The sequence below is a fragment of the Durio zibethinus genome, chromosome 25 (assembly GCF_047325235.1).
Source record: "Durio zibethinus cultivar Kanyao isolate XHJ-2024 chromosome 25, ASM4732523v1, whole genome shotgun sequence".
In the NCBI taxonomy this organism is placed as follows: Eukaryota; Viridiplantae; Streptophyta; class Magnoliopsida; order Malvales; family Malvaceae; genus Durio; species Durio zibethinus.
In genome coordinates, this window is record NC_143186.1 from 13,196,209 (window position 1) to 13,223,223 (window position 27,015).

The window sequence follows — 27,015 nt, forward strand, 5'->3', positions numbered from 1 at the left end:
TTTAGCTTTAATGGCGTTTAAAAGTTGTGGAGAATGACATCTAAATAGATGTCCAGCGGACTTTTAGGTACTACATCACCATGACTTCAATAAACTCTAAATGAGGTCTAAATTTGATTCTTGTTGTCAATTAATTTTTAATGAGTGATGTAAATCTAATATAAATTTTTATTAAACTTACCATATACTCTAGTCATTAAAATCTCCCTTCACCTAAATTTTTTTAGCCAAAAAAATAAAGAGAAAATAATTTTAAAAATTTTCAAATCATGTTTTACAGCACTAGAAAAGTTGCGTAATAAAAAGTAATTTTTTTTCAATAATCAATGCATGCGAACCATAAAAGAATTATATATATATATATTATGATTTCTATTTTTTTTTTATTTTTTTTTCATTGACTTGATTTAATGTCACTTAGTTCGTAATACTAATCCTAATCAAGTGCATTATATAATACAAATAATATTTTAAATTATTGTGGTTAAGTGTTGAACCCCCATAATAATAGTAGTAAGAAATTTGGATTTTAATTCTCGTTCTCAAACTTTTTAAATAAGAATCTGAGCTAATAATGAGTAAGCATTGCTCTCGCATTTTTATTTACCAATACAGCTTCATGTCTGACAAAAGATTTATTTCTTGGGTAGCAAGTATCCAGACCACAGCTTACATGATGACAACATTCAGACTCAGAACTCGTACAAATCAGTGAAAACATTTACAATAACAACAATATATATATTTCCAACAACATAGCTTCAACTTCCGATAACAATGGCTATGTACGCGCACAAACCTTTCAAATTCGGGTTTGAAGCTGTGTAAAGATGTAGACCTCATCGAATCCCTTACTGCATTTGATACAAGAAACATATCGATGGGCTTAATTACATTCGAATATGAATGGTTAATAGTCTCAAAAGGATGGTATCAGCTTACCCAGCCTTCCCACAATAGGTGGGACTGTAATTATAAATAAGGTTGTCAAGCACTTTTCGTGCAGGTGGCCGGTTTGTCGACTTCCTTGCCTCACTGCAACAGAAAAATGAAAATGAACTCAATTGGGAACAGATAAAGGCGACAGATAGTGGAGCCCTCTGGTGTGTCATAAATTCAATTTTCTGTTCACCGAGTTGGAACAATGTAGAGAACAAACCATTAATAACTTTTTTAACACTGCTAACCTGATTAAAAAGTTTGCGACATGCTGTGTCACTTGAATGGCATCCTCCGAGTGTGGAATCATTTTCGAGCCCCATTCAAAAGCATTTTTCTGCAATTTATATGGTCAGACTATTCACATTGAAAGGGAATGGTATTGCTGGACCAAAGTATAACACAATAATTTTGCAAACGAAGTTAAAAGAACTGAAGAGAAACAAAAAAGTTAATAAGAAAATAAGGAGACACCAATTCCTTATAGTTGGTCATACATTTGACTATTATTTTATAAGAAAAATTATATGGAAGTCAAATCTCAAGCCAAAACTCGAGTAAATGACAGAAATTACTTCAGCATTTTCTCCTATGAGGAAAAATCTAAACAAATATTTTAATTAAATAAAACATCCAGAGTACTGCACCCTGTAGAAGCATGCTCCAAAACACACAATTCCACTCTGATTGCATCCTTTAAGAGATTTTAGACTTGAATATAATATTATGCTTTTAGTTGAGAGGATTATGGGAAAAGAGCACCTCCAAAGCAAACTCCAGTCCTCTACTAAATACATACATGAAGTCACCAAAAACCAGGAAAAGGAACAAATAGTACTTCATCTACAAATTAATTTTAATCTGATTTGTCTTTGTGACTTCAAGAACTCTCACAAGGTTTTTCCATGAATAACAAATAGTATATGCATTTCATATTTACTAGCTCGGAAATCTAGGAAGCCAATAAAAAAGTAAAATTCTCGAGGATAGACTGGTGGCATGAGCTCACACTGGACAGCTATTCGGTACTCTTTACTACAGGATAAAAACTATTTAGATGGAATGGAAGGTTACAAAAAGAGAGGGGGTTAAAGAAAATGATAATTTATACAAATTCAAATTATGTGAAAAATATTCCTAGAAAGCAAACTTAGGAGGGTTCTGGAAGAGTCAAGCATCCGGTAGAAACAACTATTGTTAACATTTGGTTGAGTGTTGTTGTTTCAGATATGCTTAAAATTACAAAGGCTAAAAGGAAGATTTTGAACAGGCTTTTCGAAAAGATAAAAGTAAATTTTAATTTTCATGCAGTCACGAGTTGTAATTGATTGTGTCAATGTTAGAGGTAAGTTCGTTTTAAAAATAAAACTCATTTATTTACCAGAACTCTTTCATTTGAAGTAACTTCCAGCATAGCAGTATGTAATGGTAAAATAAGTAACAGAAAACCATGCATTTTGGTAGCCATAAACATGAAGATGGTCAGACAAAATTAAAAGAAGTACCTCTGGATGCCACTGGAAGGCAGTGACAGGATAGCCATATGCTTGTACAGTGGAGACATAGACCTGTAATTAACATTTCTACAGAAATAAGGATTTTTAAAACAGCCATGAAAATTAATGAGATAAATCTAGTTAGACATGTCCTATGGCATAGTAAACAGGAAACAGTGATGGATAAAATTCATTACCTCATTATTTTCATCAGTGCTTGTTGTTAAGACCTTGAAGAAACTGGATAGATTTGGATTATTTCGAAGTCTCTCTGGTGAAATGCCATACTGTTACATTGAGACATTGGTTTAGACATTGCTAATTAGCTTCTATATAAAAGCATAACAGTGACACCAAAGAGAGGGGGGGTCTCTATGTGCACTTTCATCAACAACAAGAACATATTTTTAGAGGAATTCATCATCTTTAAAGCTCAACAACTAAGGTTCCATTTAATTGTCCTTGGGGCTTGGGCTTCTTTCTTGTTACCTATAAATTATATTAGCATCTTTCTCCTTTCTTCTTTGTTAGGCCTATGTTCTTTGCTAGCTATTCCCAGAAGGACATCTTGTCCTTTGAATTTCTGCTATTTTAGCTACCAAGAAAGAAGTGGGAATGGCTCAAAACCCAGGAAAAATTTTACTTTCAAGGAAATCAAATTAAGTATTACGAAAATAAAAAACATAAAAAATTTACTTTGCAAGGTTATAACTTAAAATCCATTTCATCTATCACATATCCTATCTTGCATAGATGTTAAATTGCCAGTTAGAGGGAGTCCTGTCACCAGAGGCAGCCGAAAATAAAAAAGATAACATAATAAATTAGAACATAGGTGCTTCGTTATTAGGTCATGCTTTCTGGAGTCATCCAAAGATGCCAGGATAAAGAAGAAAACCTATTAGTAATACATTGTGTGACTAATTGAAACAATCAACAAAAAGAAGCCATGAAACTCACATGATGGTTTTGCATGACTAGACAATCTGTACCTAGCTTTTTCAGCATATCTGGAGGAAATCTGTAGAAGAATATAAATATGAAGATGTAAAGGTGTGACTGGAGCAATTAACATGTAATTACACTAACTATAAGAAATTACATAAGTGTCCCTCAAAATAGATCTCAGTCAGGTTGGGCTAAGAGGGAAAGTCTGCTGATAATCCCTATCTTTCTAGTCTATCAAAATGTGATTGCAATTGCTTGGACCAAAATTATAAATCATCAGCTTCAAATCACCTCATCTCTACTAATGATTGAAAGGTTATACATTACAAACACATATACCTACAACATCAATTATAACACATGCATAAAGCCCTCTAATAACAGAAATCAGTGTCTATTATTATTGGCATTCATAGCTATTATTATTTATCAAAGGTGTGAATCTAAAGTTTGGAGAAGGATATATGGAAAATCCATCCCAAAGCTAACCTCAGTAGAGTAAGAACATCAGGCTAAGATGGAAAGTCCTAATGTTTTTGTGGTGCTTCACTATAAACTTCAAAGTTGTACAGTTCTGGTACCATCTTATTGTCATGTTTAACACAGTGTAAACAAAAGATAACAAGGACAATGTAGGATGCCCAAAGCAACAGCACCAATATTTCACACCAAATATTATGCTATGATCATCACTTCACCTGAACAACTTCAGAAAATCACATGCTACTAATTGACTTCCTGTTTTCTATGTCACATGCAATAAACTCCTAATTCTCATCATGAAATTAGAGATAAGTAAGCACAAACCACGTATGTTCCATGAAACTCTTTGCCTGCTTAGCAATGCATACGCATGGGCCTTTCTTACTTCCAGGGCTTAACTATTTTGAACTTTCCTATTAAGCATCTAATCGCTACCAGCAAAATATATTCGAAATCACAAATATTTAACCCTGTTATGATAATCATGTATAATAGGTAGCATTAATATCATAAGAACATAATGACACAAAAACCAAACAATATTAAAGTACCTTAGGAAGGTAATAAAGCTTTTGTACCTTTGAAATACTGTTCCTTTGATATTAATGTTTTTCACAAATTGGAGACTAGATGCCTGATCGTCAGCACTAAATGATTCAAGAATATTTCTGTCCTATCATCAAGAAGAAAAGTTGATGTATTCATTAAGTTCAGATTTTGTTAAAGTTTTTACAATTTAACAAAGACAACCCTGAAGTAAATAGCTCGTCAGACAAAGTAAATGTGGCTAGAGTTAAGCTAATTTGAAATGAAGTGATTGCATAAAAAACCATTGGAGTGAGATATGATGATTTCAAATTTTCACAGAAATGTTTTCCAGTAAGGTGAACCATTGGTTATTTGGTTTGGATGCCATGAACAAGGTAACCATGAATTTCCAACCTAACTGATCAAATACTACAGTTTTCACAATAAAGTGAACGGGCAGAAGAATTGCCTAAAATCAAGAAATTAAGCATCTTATTTTGTCATTTCACAATGACAGATGAACGAATATAAGTACAGAGCCAAGTCCAACATAGAGAACTAAAGTTAACTACATTAAGAAAAGCCTTGTAAATAAATAAAAGTCCGAAGAAGAGTGAATTGTTTTTCCTTTAAAAAAGAAACAGAGGCAAAATAGAGGTAAGATAATGTAAGGGATGCTTACTTCACTGATAATCATTGTTAAAAGTTCAAAACCCAAGCAAATGGCATACAATGGGAAATGATCTCCCTTATCATTCTTCTCTAGAACTTTCTGCAAGAAACAGAGAAATAAATAATTTTATATACAAATGAAGAATTCTTGCTGTGAGACAATCAGAATATAAGGGGAAAACCAACTTGATCTCTATTTCTTTATAATTAACGAATGGAGATATAAACATTTGAAAAATAACTTGGTAAAATAACTCTCATGCATATAATCTTGTTACTGTCATCCAAGTTTTGTAAATTAAAATAGACAAACAAACACAAATTACCTTAAATATTTTTTGAGCCATCTCATAGTACAATCCGGCTTTAGCCCACCCTCCTGTAAAAAGCACGCCATTAACCAATTCAAGCTTCTGCAATACAAAGGTGGAGTAGAGACTTTAGCGAGATGGCAGTTTTTTGGGAAGGGAAGACAACATGAATGCTAAAGCAGGTATCTTAGCATCATAGATACCATTGTCGAATCATAGCAAATCAAAGCAATAAAATGAAATGCATATAGCAACCAACAAGGCAATTGAAATAACTTTTCAAATATTAAGAACCTGAAGAATATACCCAAAAGAACATCCACAAAAATGCAACCAACAGACCTTTGTAACAAGGTATTGCAAGCCAATGTCCCAAGGGAATTTATGTTGAAAATCAGCACATTCAACACATTAAATATAAAAATATTTCCAAAATAAACAAGTGCCCTTGGTGCACTCATTTGCCATTATTAACTAATTTTTAAATTAAAGACAAAGATAATTTTATTCATTAATGTAGCAAAATTATTACCATAAATCCGAGCTTAACCCATTTGGTTCATGTAAACATGTGTGACATCTAGACGTATCTAACAGATCTAGAGTACAAATCCTAGCATCTACAATCCGTTCCCATAGCCTCCTTTATATCAACAAATTAGTACCATTATTACTAAAAATTGTCACCCATTTATTAATTCTTCACAAAGCATATAAATGAATAAAGATTCTAAACTAAACCAAAAGCAGTTACTGTAATTTTTACCAAAGTGGGAAGTTCTCTTTCCAAATATAGACTTACTAAAAATAAATTATTTTTAGCCTAACTATCAAATTTTTAAACCTAACTTAAACCCCCAAAAATTAAGTCAAGATTTAGCATTTTTACAACTAACTAAACATTGTGGTTACCTCGAAAAGAATATCTTCAGGCTCATTATAAATAAGAGGAATCACTCGAGCACCAGCCGCTTCAACGAACTTCACATACGACGCCGCTATGTACGACGCATTCGTATCATTGTTCAGCCTCCCCGACGCGCCGTCTCCCGGATGACTGAGTATCCCGATCACCGGCCGATAATAGAGCTTCGGGTCAAGAGTCGTGCAACTCGGAGCCGAACTCAGTGAGTCGGGAAAGGAGTCGTCTCCTCGTTGGCTCGGGAGGAGGAGTGGAGTGGAGGTTTGAGCTTTAGCGATGGCGAGGTCTTTGGAGAGGTAGAGGAGTATGGGTACGAAAAGGTAATTCCACATGTCGGGAGAATGGGACGCAGCAGAGGAAGTGGAAGTGGAAGTGGAAGCGGAAGCGGAAGCGGAAGGGGCGGTGTCGTGTGGAGGGTCGGAAGAGGGGTTAGAGAGATAGAGTGAGGGCATTTTGGGGAATTGACATGGAGAGAAAGGAAAGGAAAGGGAAAGGAAAGGAAGAGAAAAAAAAAAAGAAGCGGCCTTATAAAATTTGGAGAAATGGAGGGAGCTTTTAAATGTGAGCGTGAAAATCAATAGTCCACAATTATCTAGATATAGTTTGAAAATGTCAGTCAAATACTTTTCCATAGTCATTCTTTTCGTTGCCTTGCAAATTGAAGTTTATTATCCCAAATGCTTGTTTTTCTATTCCAAAGGTTGTTTTTTTTTTTTTTTTTTTTTTTTTAACAATTAGTGGTTGGAAGAATGTGGGGGTGAATAGAGCAGAAGCAACACAATCTCAAACTAGAATAGTTGCAGACAGAAGATGGTTTCAAGGGTTTTGAAGATGAATGTGGATGCAGCTTTTGATCAGGTTAGCCAGGTTAGGAGTTGTTGTTGGAGATCATTTGGACAAGGTGAAGGCTTTGTGCTTTAACTGCAACAAAGGCTGAGTTTTTGGTCTTCATATCGTCATTAAGTGCGACTAAGAGGATTATTATGGAAGGGAATTCTGTTCAAGCTATTGGGGAAGTGCAAAAGATTATTGGTTATTACTAAATTAGTTTATTTTAATAAAAAAATATTACAGTCTAAACATTAAAAAAATATAAATATTAAAATTATTGAATGTCATCTGTTAATGTAATTAATTTTAAGGATATTTATTTTGTTTATTTAAAATATTAATAAAATTAAATCCAAACCTTAAAACGATTTGTTTATATAACTATCAGCATTTAATAGGTTTGAGAGCATATATTTTTTTATTTTATGTTACGGTTTTTTTTACTTAAAAATTTTTTTGATAGATGATATTTTGATTAATTATTGAAATAATAATTACCCAACGAATTGATTAATTGTTGGTTTCCTTGTTGGATTAGGAAAAGGAAGCTGCGCGATGGGTCAACAAATCCTAATCTTTAACCAATTTGTGGAAAGCCAGTGGCTCTCAAATTCAACAATGCAACATGTGATCTCTACATTGCTAATGCTTATTTTGGTTTCCTAATGGTCGGACCCAATGGTGGCGTGGCTCAAACACTTGCTACTTCTTCAGTTGAACGAATCCCATTCAGATATACAAATGATTCAGACACAGACACCAATGTCGGGATAGTCTATTTTACATATATTTGATTTATAGCTTTAGTCAAATATTTAGCAAATATAATTATATAATCCCTTTGTCATATTTTCTTTATCTATCTTTTCCTTATGGGATGTTATAAAATTATGTTATTTTTTATTAACATCTAAAATTCTTAATTTTCATATTTTAAATTTATTCTTTATGATTTTTTATTTTTTGATATTAAAAATCATAAAATTTTAACTTTATACAAAATTTAAATTTTAATATTAAATGCATTAAAATTAAAATTTTTTAAAACCCCATGAAACAAATATTTTGAGACGAAAGAAATATATATTTTTTATTTTTACTTATTTTGAAAATTTGTTATTGTAAGTAAATAAGATGCACGTTGAAATTAAATAATTTTTTCATGAAATATATAGTTAAAACTAATTGAGATTTAAGAGTTTTTCACAAAAGAATACAATTAATTTCGGATTTCTAATATTAACAAAAAAAAATTACTTTTGTGATTGTATTTGTGTAGGTATGCGGGTTATTACTTGGGAAGATCAAAATTTGACAAATCTGAAAATCTACTTATATAATATGATTTTTCCTATTATATAATGAAAAATATATAGATAAAAATATTTTAAAAAGTAAGCCGGCCGAGCTTCGGCTTCAAAATATATTAGCCCAACCTGGCTGAAATTTCGTCGGACGTGAAACGTCAGCTTAATTGTGGCCGAAAATTTCAAAAGAGAAGCCCAAATGAGTCTAAAGGGCTGAAAAGCCCAATGATTCTTCAACGTTTGACCCAACAGACTCCTTCAGCTTGTCCGAGACACCTCCCAATTTCGAAATCTATTTAAATTCGTAGGCGGGTATTGGGTAGGAACTGGGAAGAAAAACCCTTCAAAAGCCTCAAAAAATTTTCATCTTTGACAATGGATTTAGACCCAGAGGATGTTTTCAAGGATGAAGAAGACGACCCAGATAACGAATTCTTCCAGGTTCCCTCTCTTTTTCTTTTCTTTTCTTCTCCACGGTAAAGATATGAGAAATGAGAAATGTAATTGTTTTGTTTTTATACAATTTTGCAGCAAAGTGAGAGCTCCAAAGAGTATGTTGTTTACTTGGTCGACGCTTCTCCCAAAATGTTTAACACTACATGTCCTGGTGTAAGTTTTCTATTTTATTAAAAAAAAAACCCCATTATGTTAATGTCTTTTACTTTTTTCTTTTTCCTATTGTGTTAATGTCTGGGTTTTAAGCATCAATAAATTAATTGGCTTTTCTTTCTTATTTTCTTTTCCCGGCTTAATATGGTAATTAAGTTATCCTTTAATGGTTATATTCTTTGATTAACATGTTATTGCGTTTAGCTATTTGAAGTGCAATCTGACTAGCAGTTGTTGATTTTTTTTTTTTTTTTTTAATATTGACAGAAAGATCAAAAGGATGAAATTCATTTCCATGTCTCCATCAGCTGTATTGCAGAATCACTCAAGACCCAAATCATTTGCAGATCGTATGATGAAGTCGCAATTTGCTTCTTTAACACTGTAAGATGCAATTCTAGCAAACTGTGCCGTTTAGGTTGATATTTTTTGTTTGATTTGCTGTAATTAGAATCTCTAGTCCTGTTGTACAGAAAAGCCAGAGTGGGGCTTTCACTTAGAGCATAGGGTAAAGAATTTTGCTTCTAATATCCAAGAAGCACTGCATAACTTCACGATGCTGCATAGATAACAATTGGCAAAAGATGTAATGGTAACTCATTACACTTTTGCCTTTCAAACTAAAGGATAAAGAAGAGATTAAATAATTAATGTGGATATTCTGCAATGACCTTAGTTTGTATTTTAACTGATTCAATATGGTAGGACGATGCATGATTTAAGTAGCATGCAGAGATATTTGCTATTCTTACCACAGGCATTTCCCAAATACAATCATGCATTGCCATTGTTTAGTTACATAAATACAGGTGATATTACTTTCTTTAAATAGGATCTTGGGCAATTGTCTCCTGGTTTTTTGGCATTAAGGCCCCAAGTAACCACCTTAAAACATCTGGCATCTGGCTTGAAAAAGCTTCTTACTACTTCATACTCAGATAGTGATCAGAAACAGAAGAATTCATTATGCGTACATCTTTATTTGTGTCACTCTACAATCAAGTTATGGATATTAGCCGCTTATACTAGTCAATTTTGGCAGAATTTAGTTGATTCCTCCTAGTTTGTTTTAGGTATGCTGCCTATGATATGTTTTCTTACTATCTTTTTTTTTTTTTTGGTGACTGCAGAGGGAAAAGAAAAATTTGCAGGATTTAAATGGTGTTTTTGTTTTTAATGTTGCTGAAAGGGAGCAACTAGACAGGCCAACAGCAAGGCTTATAAAAGAATTTGACTGTATAGAAGGTAATTTTTAGTCAAATTAATTTGCTTTATTGGTGATCAACGATGAAAATCTGATTCTAAGCTTAGTCTGTCTTCTTTGACTCCACATTGCTTCTACAATACTTTAAACCAATCTTAAAGTATTACATTTTGAAGTACACCATGTTTTAATCAATTCATTAATGTCATCTTTTATGTTAAAAATTTGAAGTTACAAAATTTTGGTTCACTAACATACCTTTCTTTTGAGTTATTTTCAGAATCATTTATGAGAGAAATTGGGAGTCAGTATGGTATTGTGCCTGGGTCTCGAGAGAATTCCCTTTACAATGCTCTCTGGGTTGCCCAAGCTCTTCTTCGCAAAGGGTATGCTTACATGTTGGATTTGTCTTATGAGTTATGACTAAGCAGGGATTGTTTTCTTTCTTCTTTTGTTTCCCAAGGCTCCTGCAACTGGTTTTGTTAGTTTGTGACAGCGAAACTCTTTCAGGTCTATTAAGACAGCTGATAAGAGAATTCTTCTCTTTACTAATGAAGATGATCCTTTTGGGAGTCTCCAGGGTGCTGCAAAAGCAGATATGACAAGAGCTACATTGCAGCGAGCTAAAGTAAAATAAATATAAAGTTGCACATGCTTTACAGTTTAGTGTTCTATGAATGCAATTTGAACTGCATTTGATTACCGGATTGTGTCACCTGCATTCTTCTTTTCCTCTCTTATTTTTTCTTTCCAGGACATACAAGATCTTGGAATCTCAATTGAACTTCTCCCCTTAATTCGTCTAGATGAGGAGTTCAATGTTTCTGTTCTATATTCAGTATGTTTATTCCTTCACTTTGTGTTTTCTTGTGCGGATTGAGTGGGTGCTTTTATATATTTACTTTGGACACCAATCTTTTATTTCTTTCAGGATTTGATTGGGTTAGATAGTGAAGATCTTGCTCAATTCATTCCATCTGCAGGCCAGAAGTATGTACTTTTTGTTTCATTTTGTATTATTATTTTCTTTACATTTACCTTATCTCTATTGTGCAATTACTTGGATATCTATCAGGCATTATACTTTTAAGTCAAAGAACCGGCCATTTATGCAAATCTGATGTTGTTTGATTATAATGAATTTCTGAGTTCTGCAATCAGTTTCACCTGTAATACATTCAATTTCCAAACCTGAAAAATGTGATTTCTTGAATGCTTTTGATTCCTCTCCTGGTAGGTATGTAGCAAAGTTTCTGCTATTAGCTTAAAAGTTTTGATCTAGTTTCTTGTTTCGTTCTTCTTTGATGCACTCAAATAAAATCCATAGCGTTGATCTTTACGGAGTTTGATTGAGGGCTTTATATTCCTTGTTGATCATCACTTCAGGGATTTAAAAGGAATTATGATTGGGGACAATGAAGGTTGAGTATGATCGGATTTTGTTTTCTGTCTACCATTTGATTTCTGCAAGGTTGAATGAATATGAAGCTGGTGGCTTGTGTTTTACCCACTCCTAATTGGTCAAACTGTGGAGCTTGAGGCAAAGATTTAACTTTAGGCAATTGGACCATTGTAAGAGAAGAGAGTAAACTTAAAATGCACTACTGAATATATATGTGAGGATCAACCATTGAAAAGAGATCAGTGTATTTTTTGAATGTGTTCAATTACTAAATTGTTGTTGCAGTTTGGTTGGCACTCTCTTGGTCCCTTTTAGTTTTACTTTTTTTTGTTCACTTTCCAGAAAAAATAAATGGAAAGAGCCGAATAATTGGTGATGAATAAAGAAGAATGGTAGTCCAAGTCAGTGTCGAAAAGTGGTTGCAGTATTCAAGAATTGCAAAAGAAAATCCATCATCGAAATAATGCTATGGAAACAACCATAAGAATAACGTGGTGATAGCATGAAAATTATAGAACTCTACTTGTGGGAATAGGATTGTCTAGTTATTATTCTTGAAAATTGCCAATGGCCTTTTTATGCACAACCCCCATCATGAAGCAATTGAATGGAGCATTTGCTAGGATAAAGAGGGATAAACTGGCCACTTGAAGTGGGCTGCTTGGGCTTAATCAGTATCTGGCATAACTTAGTTGTTTAAGTTTGCTAGTGTAACTTGTGACCATTATCATCAAGCGAACTCAAAGTCACAAGAGAAAGGCTATCTTATGTATTGGTGTATATATATATATATATGTGTGTGCAGGTCAGTGGTCCGAATGCTAACATAGAATTTGCAGAATCAGAGTGTTTTGAGTGTTGCAATGAGTTGATCTTGTTAAAAAATTTGAGCGTGAATTATGACCTGTTTTTGTTGTTGGATACTAAATTAGAAGTCCCACGCTTCTTTCTTCTTCTTCATCTTCTTATGACAGAAGAATTGGCGACTTTCTGCTTACATCTAACTCAAACTTCTTGTGACTGCAGAAAAAAAAAAAACATTTTTTTATGCTCTATTGGCACTTACACTAACTTCTAATTTCTGAGTACCTATAAAATAATTGTCCATTTTAGTAAAAAAAGTCCAGACAAAACATGACAACGAGTTGGTATTTCTAGCACCTCTTAAGCACTGTTTATGAACTCTTTCTTCATGCATAGAGATCATATTAACTTTCAATGGACGGTTGTCTTCTAAATTTTATAATCTTTACTGATTTCCTCTGGATCAGTTATATATATATATATATATATATATATATATATATATATATATATAACTAGTCACAGTAGCAGTATTAAAAGATATAGATTTTTATAATTACATCCACAATTCATCTAGTCTTGACATTTCCATTCTATGAATATGTTCATAATCTAATTTCAGATTGGAAGATATGAAAGATCAACTGAGGAAGCGTATGTTCACAAAGCGGATAATTAGAAGGATCACATTTCATATTGTCAAGGGATTGTCAATTCAGCTGAATACTTATGCTTTAATTCGTCCGACAGTTCCAGGTAGACAGTTCTCCATGTTCTAGTTGAATTTTGGATGTTATCAGACATCAGGTACCATACTTGGTAACTTTTTTCCCTCATTCTTCTATGTTCCTAGGGGCAATTACATGGCTTGATTCTGTCACTAATCGTCCTTTAAAGGTAATTACAAGTTTTCTTTATGTCTCAGGTAGTGCATAGGCTCTTAATAGTTGGTAATTCTGAAAAGATTCATGTTCTGCATGACAACTGACAACAACCATTTGTACACCTATAAGCATCAGTGATCTAAGTTTTATTTGGAATGCCTTTTATATTTTAAGCTTTTATATTCTTTATGTTCAACTTTTTCTCCCTCTTACAAATTTTTTATTCTCTTCTCTCTTTCTCTCACTCTGTGTGTGTTTCTGTCCACCTCTTCCCCTTTTTTGGGACACACGTGAGTGATTTTAGTTAATAGATATTTGACAATTTAGGATGTAAGTATAGATCCATATTAATTTAACTGAATGGTGCTTGTTTTGCTTTATGCATGTACTATGGAGTAAGATATCATTGTAGAGTTTTGAATAGGGTTTTTATGGAGCTTAGAAGAAACAGTGTGTTTGCTATTAAGCTGTATAATTTTGTTAATGGTTTTTGCAGAGAATGGAAGTGAAGCTGTATCTCATAGATTGTAGTTTGATTATTTAATGACATGGTGCAGATTGAAAGATCTTTGATCTGTGAGGATACAGGTGCATTGATTCAAGAACCTCCTAAACGCTTTCAGCCATATAGAAAGTAAGCATAGCTATTATTTATAGTGCTTTATCTAACAAAATAAGGAAATACATCATGCTTGTTAATCATTGAAGGCTTCATACATATGTCCTGTTGCTTGTAAAATATTACAGTTAATTCTTACTAGATATTGACCTTTCTAGTGGATTGAATATTTTATGAATCTTGTTTCCTTTCTTGAGGAAAATATAATATAATATATTATTTCCCTTTTCCTCATTTTATTAGAATTGCTTCTGATATTGGGATTTCTATTTGTGGACGATTTTATTCAAGAGGCAATACAAGACATTTCTTTATATTTTCTTTAATAGAGACCAAAAGCCTTTTTCTAATAGAAAATAATTCATCAAAAGGGTTCAGGAAAAATCATCATTTCTGTTAATTGATGATATTTGTGATGCACATTATGGGGCAAACATGGCAGCATATGTCCTTGATTAATGAAAGAAGTCTTCTAATGTAGAGTATCTTACTGTCATCATGATGGTTGTGTTGCTGGTCCATCACGGTTAAGAAAGGAAGTTTTCTAATTTAGAGGGAACTTCATGTCACCATGATGGTTGGTTATTGATTCATCAGGGAATGATATAGTTTAATAGATGCTCTTGAAATCTGTTCATATGTTGTGCTTGTTAATATTTCAGTTTCATTTCCTGTAACTCTATCCTAATCAACTTTGCTTCCCTGCTTTTCCAGTGAGAATGTGAAGTTCTCGATGGATGAAATATCTGAGATAAAAAGAATATCAACAGGACATCTTCGTCTTCTTGGATTCAAGCCATTATGTTGCTTAAAAGATTACCACAACTTGAGGCCATCCACGTTTGTATATCCCACTGACCAGGTTGATTCAGTCTTAACTCAAATGATATATATGTTTATTTTCTTGAATTTTTTGCATCTTCTTTACTCTTGATCTTGTAGATCTTTTCTATGGTGACAGTTATTTTTTCCCCACTATCTTTCTCTCTCTCAGTTGTTGATATTAAGAAAGGGAAGTGTGATGTACTACAAATTGAAAGATAATGTTGATTAGGACTGCTTTATCAAGACTATAGATGACAAGTTTTTTGGAAGTATAATTGTATATCTAGTGCTTCTTAGATGTTTTCTGCTAAACGTTTGGAACTATGCTGCAATCATGAGAAAAAGAAAAATGAGTTAATGTTCTAGAAAGGCAGAAAAGAGTCAATGAGAAGATGGTCTAAACACAAAAGGCTGCACAGATTAAATGAAAGGTTTTCAAAGGCCATGCTGTTCTTTCGAAGGACCTTGAGTATTTGACATAAATTGATATTGTTTGGAGGACTAAATTGTGGTTCCTCCTTCAAAATAATAGGATCTGATGACTTATCAAATTAAAATCTGACAGATTTGTTCAGAGTTTGTTTTATTTAGTTATTTACTCTAATACTTAAACAAATAATGCATTTCCATGTGCTTGTGAAAGAAAAATATGTTGCTAAAATATTTAATATTTTGTTATGAGTCTTGATTCTTCTTTATCCATCCTACTGACTGTCAATAATTTCCTGCATATCCCTTTTGTAAGATATCGTTGTAGTGTTTCAAATGCAACAGTTAATTAAGAATACTTTTAAAGAACCTATAAAAATTTGTATACTAGTGGCCCAAGCTCGTTTGCGAGGATCTAATGTAAGGTGTCACTGCTGAGTCTATACCATTCTGATAATCTATTGGTGGTTGTATTGACAATATCCTCAAATGAAGACGCAAGATTACAATATGTGCTCCTCATAAAGCATATATACGTCTGTGAACATATTAGGGGAACATGGGTGGTGCAAACTCATCTCAATTTTTGTGCAGGTCAAGTGTCTTTCTAGTTGGCCTTTCTTGTTCATGAATTAAATTACCATCTTTAGGAGCCAAAACCAACCTGTTCATATTCAGCTTAATTAGTTGCAGCATATGATGTTGTAAGATGGTAATTACTGGTGTTATGATGTGGATACACCTATTCAGGCAGCTGTTTATTAGTTAGTGTCCTTTGGTTTAGTGAACCTTGCTTTTCTATTGTTTACAATTACTAAAACTTTTGCTGGTTGTCCACTATAGGAAGTGGTTGGTAGCTCCTGCATTTTTATTGCCTTGCACAGATCTATGCTAAGGCTCAAACGGTTAGTACTTTGCAACTTCACCTTCTGTGTGCTGGTTGCTGTTCTTCAAACTGAACCACTAAGAGTGTCACATGCATTCTTCTTGTTATGAGTATATATCATATCATTTGATCTAATTTGGTAATTTTCTCATCTCAGTGAGCATAAGTAATTCTTAAATTGGATTTCAGAATTTGTTTTTTGCATGTGGTTGTATCCTTTATACTTTTTGTCATTTTGATTGTCACATACATATTAGTCATTTCATGGGTTCCCATTTGCAAGACTAAGGAGACAAAGGGAAAGCTTCAAAAGTTTCTTGTAATGAATGACTAATGTAACTCTGAGGCAATGAATAATTGAGAGGAAATAGAAAGTAAAACCATTTACCAATTTTGTTTCATTTTGAAGGGAATTCTACTTAACTATGCATTAAGCTCCCATATGAACGCATTTCCCTGAACAATTGCAACTGTAAAACAGGAAAGTTTTATGACTTGCTTCTTACTATTGGTTTTTTAGAAACAACTCTTTCAAGAATAATATTTTGCATTTATTTTACTTTGCTTCTGCAAAGCATTTAGTTTGTAAAATTTATGGACAACAAACAGTAAGTTAAGCGGCAGGTATCATGCTTAAAATTTACATCTAATGCTGTTTTATTTTATTTTATTTACTTTTCATTATTATCATGTTCATTATAGCTGAGCATTTTTTTGGCTAAGTTAGTGGAGATAATCAACTACATTAATGAAATCACAAAATTCTGATGAAAAATAGAATTGTTGTGACCAAACCTAATAAACCTTATATGCTTCTGTTCTCTTTGTTGCTTTCTGGATGAATAATTGTTGAATGTGTTTGCATGGGACAGTATGCCAATCCCTATTAAGCTAGTCTTCTAGACAGGAACAAGGCAAGTGTTAATGATTGTGCTTTGTTGTTGATTGGTTTTAGTTGATATTTTGATCAAAGCCTTGCTTTGCTATGATTACTTTCATTATTCTGATATTGAATGGTATTTGAAGTTAAGCTTTATGCTAACACATTGCAAATAATGGTGAATATGTAAGGGTTGTGTTTGTGTCATTGCAGTTTTGCAGTTGCATTTTATGGGGGCTCATCACGTCCTCAATTAGTTGCCTTAGTTGCACGAGTAAGATTTCTGTTACACTTTCGACTAATGCATCTTGCCTAATCATTGATGTGAAGTCTGTATTTGGGAAATTATGCTTCACTGCTTGTCTTGCTATGTGTTGTCAACTTGTTTTTTCTCTCTGTTTTCCCTTATCATAAATGTGGAGCTAATACAAGCGTTATGGTGGACTTAAGCTCTCTAACATGCGACTTGAATCATTCAGTTCTCAACAGTGGGAAATATGATACACAAATATGATTGAAATTAAAACACTACTATCACATGTTGTATGGGTGTTAAGCTTTGTAACTGGATAGAGGAAGGTGTCCTAGTTTTTCCGCTGAAGTCCGTTGCTTGTTGTATGGAGTTTGGATTGAATCTCAGCTTCACCAAGGTTGAGAAGAAATTTTTAAGGGAAAAGAGGAAGGTTGAAAGGCTGCTCAAACATTTCTTTTCAAACTGAACAAACTGTGACATTTTAATATTTCTAGGAAAGTAGACTAAGTGATAAATATAAATCTGAGTAGAATTTAAATGCTGTATCATGAAATGATTTTGGATTATTATAATGTTACAATATCCCAACCCAGTAGGCGAACTTGGAGGCATCATTGTATCTTCGTTTCATTGTTAATTGCTTGCAAATGACCTGCATTTTCCACTGAATCTTGGCCCAAAGGTGCTGTACTTCAAAGAACTCTCAGAAAGACACTGCAGTGTTTTGTATGTGGTAGTGCACATTATTGATGCACTTGTAGTTGTTTACTTGTTCTTGGCATGTATAAACAAAGTCTGGACCAGGTTTAATGTGCTACATGTATATGTTATGCAGCTGATAGTGTTACTTTTTGACATGCGGAGAGAAATTAAATTTGTTTTATGAGAAACTTGGACAAGTACTTTATGTTTCTTAATGATCATGTTGTAAAAATGACAATTAGAACTGCGAATTATACTATTTGAACCAAAACTGAAGGATACAGTGGAACTTTTTGCCTCACATTTATGTTTATACGGACAATTGTGACAAAGCTTATCAATCTTCTTGAAACTTCTCAGGATGAGATTACTACAGCTGGTGGTCAGATGGAGCCGCCAGGGATGCACATGATATACCTTCCATACTCTGATGACATCAGAGATGCTGAAGAGGCAAGGGAATATTGATGAGTTTATGCAAAATATTTTCAAGTCATCACTGATAAAATTGGGGTTATTTCACAGATTTTTCCAGATACAGAAGATGATGCACCTCGAGCAGATAAGGATCAAATTCAAAAAGCTGCTGCTTTAATAAAACGTATTGAAATGAAAGATTTCTCAGTTTTCCAATTTGCTAACCCTGGTAAGCTGTCATGTTATACACTGTAATTCCACTGCTTAGACATTCATAGGCAGTGTTCTTTTCCAGTTTTATGAAAATCAATAAATCACTAAATAGCTCTTTATTAGTTAATATGGTATGTTAGTATTTGTGACCTTTAGATTTGGCCTGAAATTTTAGAATGGTTCCAAGTGCGCCAAAAGCATTATTTTGTTTCAACATGATTGAAGTTCAGTTTGAAATTGAGACCATGAAGCTGTAATATGAATCATAAACTCACATCAGTTACTCTGGATTCAAGTCATGGAACCAAAATGACATTATCCATAATATAGAAAACAATGTGGACAAGGTTAAACATATGAATTTATATAATATCAATTGTTTGCTTATTCTTCTGTATGATCAAGTATATATAATTGCAGCTTGTCAAATAGTCAGTTTCCACTTTTTCAAGCAATATGGGTACTTTTAAGGTTTGATAATAATAAATTCTTAGGTATCAAACTTCTTTCTCTTTTTATTCTCACTCTCTTTTTTCCCCGTTAAATTGGAGTGTCAATTTGCATTGATCTCGTACTTGTGTTAAACTTTGTTGACTCGCTCACTATTTCTTGATACATCCTTGAAGCCTTGCAGAGACATTATGCAGTACTGCAGGCTCTAGCTTTAGAAGAAGATGATATTCCTGAGACCATTGATGAGACAGTACCTGATGAGGAAGGTTTGGCTAGGTAATAAAGTTTTGCCTTGTATTTTTTAAATTCTTTCATCCCCCTCTGGCCTTTTATAAAATCCATTGACTTATCAATTGGTCATTTGTGAGATAATTTTTTTGCACAGACCAGCTGTAGTTAAGGCAATAGAAGAATTCAAGCTTTCTGTCTATGGGGACAACTATGATGAGGAAAACGACCATTTAGGTAAAGAAAAAGTGGGTGGGGCCTCTAGAAAACGAAAAGAAATTGCAGAAAATGCAGCTAAGGATTATGATTGGGCTGACCTTGCTGACAATGGGCAGGTGAAATTAAATGTTTTGTCTATGTTTCAATAATGTTTTTAATCTCTTAATCATCAAAATTTAAGTAAACGCTATTTCAAAGGAAAGAATTTTCCTCTTTATGAGAATAATTGAACTTCCAACTTCTAGCAGTCACAATATTTCATTCCTCAAGCTTATTAAAAAGCCATTTCCTAATTTATTGAAACAGATTCTGTTGGAAACTCTTGGTTAGGTGAAATAGTGTAAGTTGGTGTTTCTGATTCTATCTTCCCCTAATTTTGAAACGGATGTGGTATGAAACCTTGCTATCTGTGTCAATGATACTTTCTAAACTTTAAAGAGAACTGAAACCTTATATCTCAATCCCAAGTTTGCTTGTTAATTTCACGTACAATTATGAGGAAGTTTATCTTACTCATGATTTCTCATTTTGCAGTTGAAGGATTTAACTGTAGCAGCTTTGAAAACTTACTTGAATGCACACGACCTTCCTGTCACCGGGAAGAAGGAAGCTTTGATCAGCAGAATTTTAACCCACATGGGCAAATGAGCAAAGTTGAAGCTGATAAAAAATCGTAGACTGCTATCAGATAAGCTATAATATCCTACTGATTGCCGCATTATGTAGGCCTCGTATTGTAATACTAAAACATGCTTGGTTTTGCATGATGCAACTGTATTTTTCAAGGCTAAACATGTCTTTTCGGGTAGATTTTAAAGCTTTATTGCACATATTAGGTTTTGTCGGTGCATCATAGTTAGGCTTCTGATGACGCATTTTTAAGATCAACGAGAAGATGTGTGCACATTAACTAGTTTCCATGGTACATTTGTGTATGTATGGCAAAAAGTTTGCGTCTTTCAACCAAATGGCTGATATGCATCTGTCTTTACCCAAGATGATTCCATAATATTTTGATTTTAGACCTTGAGCTTATACTTTTCCGTGCAATTGATGTATGGAGTTTATGTGTGCGAGTGCACGTGAGCGTGTTGATTTAGTTATGCAAGCCCAAATTGTTGGTTTGCTTGGTTAGTGGTAATATTTTTCGTTTTGTTTTCGAAACTGAAAATACCAAATTTATCCGAACTCTAATATAATAAGATTTCAAATAACTGTTATTTTGAAATTTTTACTGTTGCTCCAGACTTTGGTTCTACTTTGGAGGAAAGATAAGAAGGGACGAAAATGAAAATTTTATTAATTTAATGATTAAAATTTCTAATTATTTTTTTACTTTATAGTTTAATTATTAGATTAATAATTTTTTACTTTCATCTTTTTTATCCTTTTTTTTCTTTATTCTTATCAAGTCAAGTCTTTTGTTTCTCTTATTATATTAGCTGCATCTAATGGGATTGTGGCGTATAGCACTATGTTTTAACCCATGAATGCTGCTTTGCTGACCCAAAAAAGAAAAAAATTAAAAACTGCTATTCATAGTTTGTCCATAGTTGATAGTTGTACAAAAGACCTTTCTCTTCTGCTTCTGTTTAGAACCATTCCACAAGTTATTTTAGGCGTATTTTGGCTGTTAAAGAAAATCATTTTAGTAATCGATTGTTATTATTAAATTTTAAAAGAGTTTATTTAAATTTAATAATTTTAAATATGATCCGAAAATAATTTTAAAAAAATATAAAAATTATATGATATAAAATTTAATAAAAATAGAATAAATTTATTTTATATTTATGCTATAATAATTTTATATTTTATATATGTTGGGGATAAAATAAATGTTAACATCAATAATAAATACAAATTTATTGGAAAGCGAATGATGCCGATTGAGGCATCTCGTCAGTCATCAGCATACTTTTCTAGACAAATATCATGTGACAAATAATGCTAACATGCCCTCCAGTGGAAGGAATCTCGAGCAATTTGCAAAGATTAGACTGGCGGCTTGACTAGCCTCTTTTTCATCCCCTCATTAGCTCTTTGAACAACCAATTAGATGTAGTGATTAATTTAATACCAACTAGGATAAGTCGGTCAATGGAATAATATTTGCTCTGCTTTGGCATAGGTCGTTGATATCACCTAAATTTGAAACTTAGTGTTTGATTTCAGTCCCATTTTATTCCACCAACTTTGGCTGCTTTTTTATTATTATTATTATTATTATTATTATTATTTTGAGATTTGAGGATTGCAAATAGTCCAACAACTTGCAATAACACGATTTGTAAATGCATATTTGAACATTTGTTTTAATGGTATGATTATGTTTTTTTTCAAATTATGATATTTAAATTTCTTTATATATATGAATTACTAAAGTTGAAGAATTGATATATGTCATGAAAATTAATAAATAAATAATTAAATGGACATATAGCAAATTTATAATTTCGTTGTGTAAAATCTAAAAATTTTGTTATTGGTGTCTAAACCAACGTTCTTATGCACAGTATTGGGGAATTATCATTTACTTTTGCAAAGTCATACCCAGAATCATTTCTACATAGAAATGAAGGAAGAAGTGACAAATACCAAATCCTTATCTTCTTTCCTTAATGGCTGCCGTCCATAACAAGTCATGTTACGGTATCACTGGGGAAATGAAAGGCCCCCAGCACGATCAAAACAAAGCACAATCTTAGTAAGAATGTTTCAAAATTTTAGTCCAATCATTAATAAAAAATGGGAAGCTTCTTTCTAACGTCTTTGAAGTGATTAGAATCATTAACTAATTTAATCATAAAAAGTCTCTTGGTGACATTCATAGTCCTTTTTTCCTTTGTTTTTATTCTTTGCAGTGTTTGTTTGTCAAGTCATTAATATAAATTTCTTTTTTTTTTAATTTCACTTTAGTGAGAAATAAAGATAAATTCAAAACCCTACATCCATTTGCCAAATTCTCCACCTTGATAAAAATGCCAAATTCTCCCATTCCCCTCTAGAAATTACTTGTTAGCAAACAAATTAGCTCTCTCTCTCTCTCTCTCTCTCCCCATGTCAAACTCCAGTATGCATCTCAATTTTTCTGCAACTTCATCACCCCTGGTTTTTCTCGTCATAATCCTTTTGTCAGTTCAAATTCCAACCTTTTTATGTCAAGGTAATGACAGCTATGTGGTATGCAGCAAACCATTTCAGTGCGGAAACCTCCTAAATGTTAGCTATCCATTTTGGGGAGGTGATAGGCCGGAGTATTGTGGGTATCCAGGGATGGAGTTAACTTGCCAGGGAGAAGAAACCCAGATTACAATCCTGTCAATAAGTTACAAAGTGATTGAGATCAACTTGGATATACAAGCTTTCACTGTGGCTAGAACAGATTATCTGACAAATCTTTGTCCCCAGAAGCTTGTCAACACCACCTTGGACTTCAGCTTTTTAAGTTATGCTTGGAATCTTGAGAACATAACGTTGTACTATGGTTGTCTTACGATTGCCAACCTGTCTTCAGGGTTTCCAAGTCAGTTTAACTGCAGCAACAATGGAACCGGTGCGAATTACTATGTTACTGCATCTGCTTTTGGCAATCTTTCAGCTGAAGTAAAAGGGGGCTTGGGATCTTGTCAAACCAATGTCATTGTTCCAGCTTTTTATACAGCAGTTCAGACAATAGAGAGCAACCCAACCCCAGAAACATTAGTTCTACCCCTTGGTAATGGCTTTGGGCTGAAATGGGATGCAAATATTGCTTCTCAATGTGATAAATGCAATGCTTCTGGTGGGAGGTGTGGCTATAACAACACTTTGGGTCAATTCACTTGTTACTGCTCAGATCATGCTTATGCATCAACTTGTCTTCTATCAGGTATGCAACAAAAACAGACAGATTATTTTGATTAATTAGAGTTTGCTGATTAAATCAAGTTTCTTGGACTAAATGCTTCATAGATGCAAAGGTTCCCTACATACCAATAATTTCTGGAAATTCCTTGGTGGATTTTTTGTTGTTTTATATCTTTCATCAGCCCCTTTTCAAGTCTAGAATTCCATCCATACAAAATTATCTCAAGCTACAAAATTTTAAGCATTTGGAAATTCAAGAGTCAGGGCTCGGAATCACTATATTCTGTTTTTTGGTATTTCTCTTCCCCAATCCATTTTTTCCTTCAAAAAAAAAAAAAAGAAAAGGAAAAAGGAGCTATTAAAAATTTTCTTTCAAACCTCCAACATTTTCTGACCATGGGAGTCACAATCTATGTGCTCCCATGAAAATCAGTGGCGCCGCCTGAATTTTTTTTTAACCTATCCATATCATTGAATATAATATTGATTCTTATAATATCTATTAAATGCAAAATATTCAATAATCGACAGCCTATATGTCACTTTGAAATTTAGTTTATGTGAAAAAATCAGCTTTTAAATTGACAGATGATGACCATGTAATTATTCTAATCTAAAGTTCTTCCTTTAGATATGAAAAAGATGTATTCTGTTCAGGACCTTGAGTTTTGAATATAATTTAATAAAAATTTATTTGTTTAAAAAATAAACAATTCATCCTAAAGTTTTGAATTTCACAGGATAATTAGTTTTTTTATGGTAAAAATTTCATTTAAAATTTATTTTACTCTTAAAAAAATCTTCAAATATTCAAATAAAACAATATTTTATAATAATATTTTTTTAATTTTTTCTCAATATATCAAATCTATTAATATAAAAAATTTAGATACAACATATAAAAATAAAATTTACAATTATAAATATACTAACAAGTAAATATATGTATAATAAAACAAATATATTAAGCATGTAATATTATTTTGACATATAATAATTTTAAAAAAATGAAGGATATAATAATGATCACAATTGAATATTTGTCAATTAGGTTTTAATTATTATAGTACTCGTAAATATTTTAAGCTTAAATCTATATGTTTGTGAAAATATAATAACAATAAACTTATTCATTTTAAATTAAAAATCATTTATAAGAAGTAAATCTAAGTTAAAAAGTGTAATGTTTAAATACCAATAATTTTTATTACTATATATTAAATAGATATATAAAATAAAGAATAATATATATAATAACTTTTGAGAGAAACTAAGGAATTTAGGTAAAAGAAAAGGGGGAAGAAGGAAATTGCTTTGATTTATATACAGTCAAAGAACAACTATATCCTTACTGTTATAAAAGCCCACTTTGACATTTTCAACTATGGAACCTTCTGTACTTAAAATTAAAATATGGTTGTCAATTTTCCATTTGTGAAGGAGATGCCTCTAATCATCTGTTCCAAAATATTGTTTATTGCAATATTCAATTCTTTTTCTTAAGAAATTTCCTATATCAAAAAGTAAAATTATTGTAAATAGTTGCATAATCTGTTAATAGAATCTTGAACTTTCAGTCTTTTAAATTTTAACAAGTTTAAGTATAAAAAAAAGTGAAATTATTAATTACTAATTTTTTTTTCTTTTCTTTTGTGTTACAGGGTCATCCAATGGGAACATTAAACTAATCATAGGTACTATATTAAACTCGTTTGATAAAATTTAATTTGCATTTACTCATATTTTATATCTGTTTGGAATACTGAAAAGCAACTAATATTTCTAACCAAGCTAACTGGCAATTCTCTAAAATGCAGGATTAGCAGTGGTTGGGGCTACTATTATGGTATTTTGTGTTGTGGTGTTTATCTTGAGGCTTAAGAAAGTACCCTTGTCAAGAGGAATGCTGATGAATTTCCAGCAAATGAAAAAGAACACTGAAAGGATTGAGGCATTTATTATGAGGTATGGTTCTGATCTTGCTCCGCATCGATATTCTTATTCAGACATCAAGAAAATGACCAAGTCATTCAAAGACAAGCTAGGGGAAGGGGGATTTGGCACTGTCTACAAAGGAAAATTACCTGATGGTCGTCTTGTTGCTGTAAAAGTCCTAAGTGAAACAAATGGGGGTGGGGAGGAATTCATCAATGAAGTGGCTAGTATTAGTCGAACCTCTCATGTCAATGTAGTGGCTTTTCTAGGTTTCTGTTATGAGAGCTCAGTGAGAGCTCTAATGTATGAATTCATGCCCAATGGATCTCTGGATAAGTTCATCTGTCATCAAGGATCCCCGGATAAAAGTCATGTACTAGAGCAGAAAACATTGTTTGAGATTGCAATTGGCATTGCTAGAGGACTAGAATATCTGCATCGAGGTTGTAGCACAAGGATTTTGCATTTGGACATAAAGCCTCATAACATCCTTCTAGATGAGAGCTTTTGTCCCAAGATTTCGGATTTCGGTCTTGCTAAGCTATGTGAGCGGAAGGAGAGCATCCTTTCAATGATAAGTGCTAGAGGAACGATTGGATATATAGCTCCGGAACTATTTTGTCGAAACTTTGGAGGAGTCTCATACAAGTCTGATGTTTATAGCTATGGGATGATGGTCCTTGAAATGGTTGGAGCAAAAGAAAATGTTCATATTGAAGAGTCTCTAACTAGTAAAATGAATTTTCCTTTATGGATTTATGAGCATCTCCAACAAGAAGCTTATTTCAATCTTCAAGGAATCACAGCTGAAGATGAAGAAATAACTAAGAAGATGATTATTGTGAGCTTGTGGTGCATTCAAACTAATCCATCGGATCGACCATCAATGACAAAGGTGCTAGAGATGTTGCAAGGAAGCCTTCAATCTCTACCAATTCCACCAAGACCTTTCCTGTTTTCTCCTCAGAGATCGCCTCCAAACTCCTCATCAACAGCATCATTATTTGCATCATCCACGACCATGAGTACTGAATAATAAGGGATTATACATATATATATATATATATATATATCATCACTGTTTGATATTGTATAAAAATTAAAGATATCTCTTGTGTGTCTAGATGATAATTTTCAACCTGTGATCACAACTATTATTAGTGAACTTCTTAAACCATTTTCTATAGCAAGTGTAGCTTTTTCGTTTTGTACATACACTTTTTACAGACCTAGTGAGTTCCAACCAGTTTCTCAAAACCTTTGCAGAGATCTTCATTCTGGTCAGTTACAATTTCAGTTGTGTTTATTACTCTCATTAGTTGTAGTACTGCATATTGACAAAAGATAATTAAGACTGTGCCTCATTATGGCCTTTAAATGTAGGTTCTAAATTCAGTTTTCAAATCTGTTCCCCTCAACTATATAAAAGGAAAAAAAAAATGTTGATATGTAACAGTATTAAGTTTTTAAATGACTTTTCATGCGGCTAAAAAGTAAACTAGAGTTGAACCGAAGGTTTAACTTAGTTCATACAATTACCTTGACCTTACCTCCTCATCCTCAACCTCCCGAATTCTTTAAAGAGGGGTTTGTAGATAAAAGTTTACATAAATAATGCAACCAAGACTAAAGAATTTACATTGGTTTGGGGCATACAAAGCACAACAATTCATAATGAGTAGGATTGCAAGGCATTTGGTTCAATTGTATCTCAAGACTCATCGATCATCATCATATATCTTGGACTGATTTAGAGCAAGCTTCTTA

At 32.8% G+C, this 27,015-nt stretch overlaps 3 protein-coding genes across 7 annotated transcripts; 2 read left to right on the plus strand and 1 right to left on the minus strand.

Annotated features, from left to right (window-relative positions):
• Positions 1-569: 569 nt before the first annotated feature.
• Positions 570-6,863, minus strand: LOC111276559 (gamma-glutamyl hydrolase 2-like). The gene is made up of 10 exons (XM_022862306.2): positions 6,290-6,863; positions 5,393-5,479; positions 5,077-5,166; positions 4,445-4,539; positions 3,396-3,456; positions 2,633-2,722; positions 2,445-2,507; positions 1,188-1,276; positions 943-1,035; positions 570-854 (listed from the first exon to the last, which is right to left on the minus strand). Exons 1-10 carry the CDS (start codon positions 6,749-6,751, stop codon positions 803-805), a joined length of 1,182 nt encoding a protein of 393 aa, XP_022718041.2. The 5' UTR covers positions 6,752-6,863; the 3' UTR covers positions 570-802.
• Positions 6,864-8,765: 1,902 nt separating this feature from the next.
• Positions 8,766-20,501, plus strand: KU70 (ATP-dependent DNA helicase 2 subunit Ku70-like protein). Of its 5 annotated transcripts, XM_089754755.1 has the most exons (19): positions 8,766-8,878; positions 8,969-9,046; positions 9,314-9,430; positions 10,177-10,291; positions 10,531-10,636; positions 10,761-10,878; positions 11,005-11,088; positions 11,182-11,240; positions 13,079-13,212; positions 13,310-13,353; positions 13,898-13,974; positions 14,674-14,821; positions 16,057-16,118; positions 17,193-17,253; positions 18,295-18,387; positions 18,460-18,580; positions 19,191-19,293; positions 19,403-19,580; positions 19,999-20,501. In XM_089754755.1, the coding sequence occupies exons 1-19, from the start codon at positions 8,813-8,815 to the stop codon at positions 20,110-20,112; spliced, it is 1,878 nt and encodes a 625-aa protein (XP_089610881.1). In that variant the 5' UTR covers positions 8,766-8,812; the 3' UTR covers positions 20,113-20,501. The 5 variants fall into 5 exon arrangements, 3 of the variants coding, with proteins under 3 accessions (XP_089610881.1, XP_089610883.1, XP_089610882.1); XR_016333807.1 differs by lacking the exon at positions 19,403-19,580 and having other exon boundaries at positions 19,199-19,293; XR_016333806.1 differs by lacking the exon at positions 19,999-20,501 and having other exon boundaries at positions 19,199-19,293; positions 19,403-19,541.
• A 1,713-nt stretch (positions 20,502-22,214) lies between these two features.
• On the plus strand, positions 22,215-26,459 carry LOC111275938 (LEAF RUST 10 DISEASE-RESISTANCE LOCUS RECEPTOR-LIKE PROTEIN KINASE-like 2.1). Its single transcript, XM_022861581.2, has 3 exons — positions 22,215-23,335; positions 24,975-25,007; positions 25,131-26,459. Exons 1-3 carry the CDS (start codon positions 22,525-22,527, stop codon positions 26,282-26,284), a joined length of 1,998 nt encoding a protein of 665 aa, XP_022717316.2. The 5' UTR covers positions 22,215-22,524; the 3' UTR covers positions 26,285-26,459.
• The last annotated feature ends 556 nt before the right edge of the window (positions 26,460-27,015 follow it).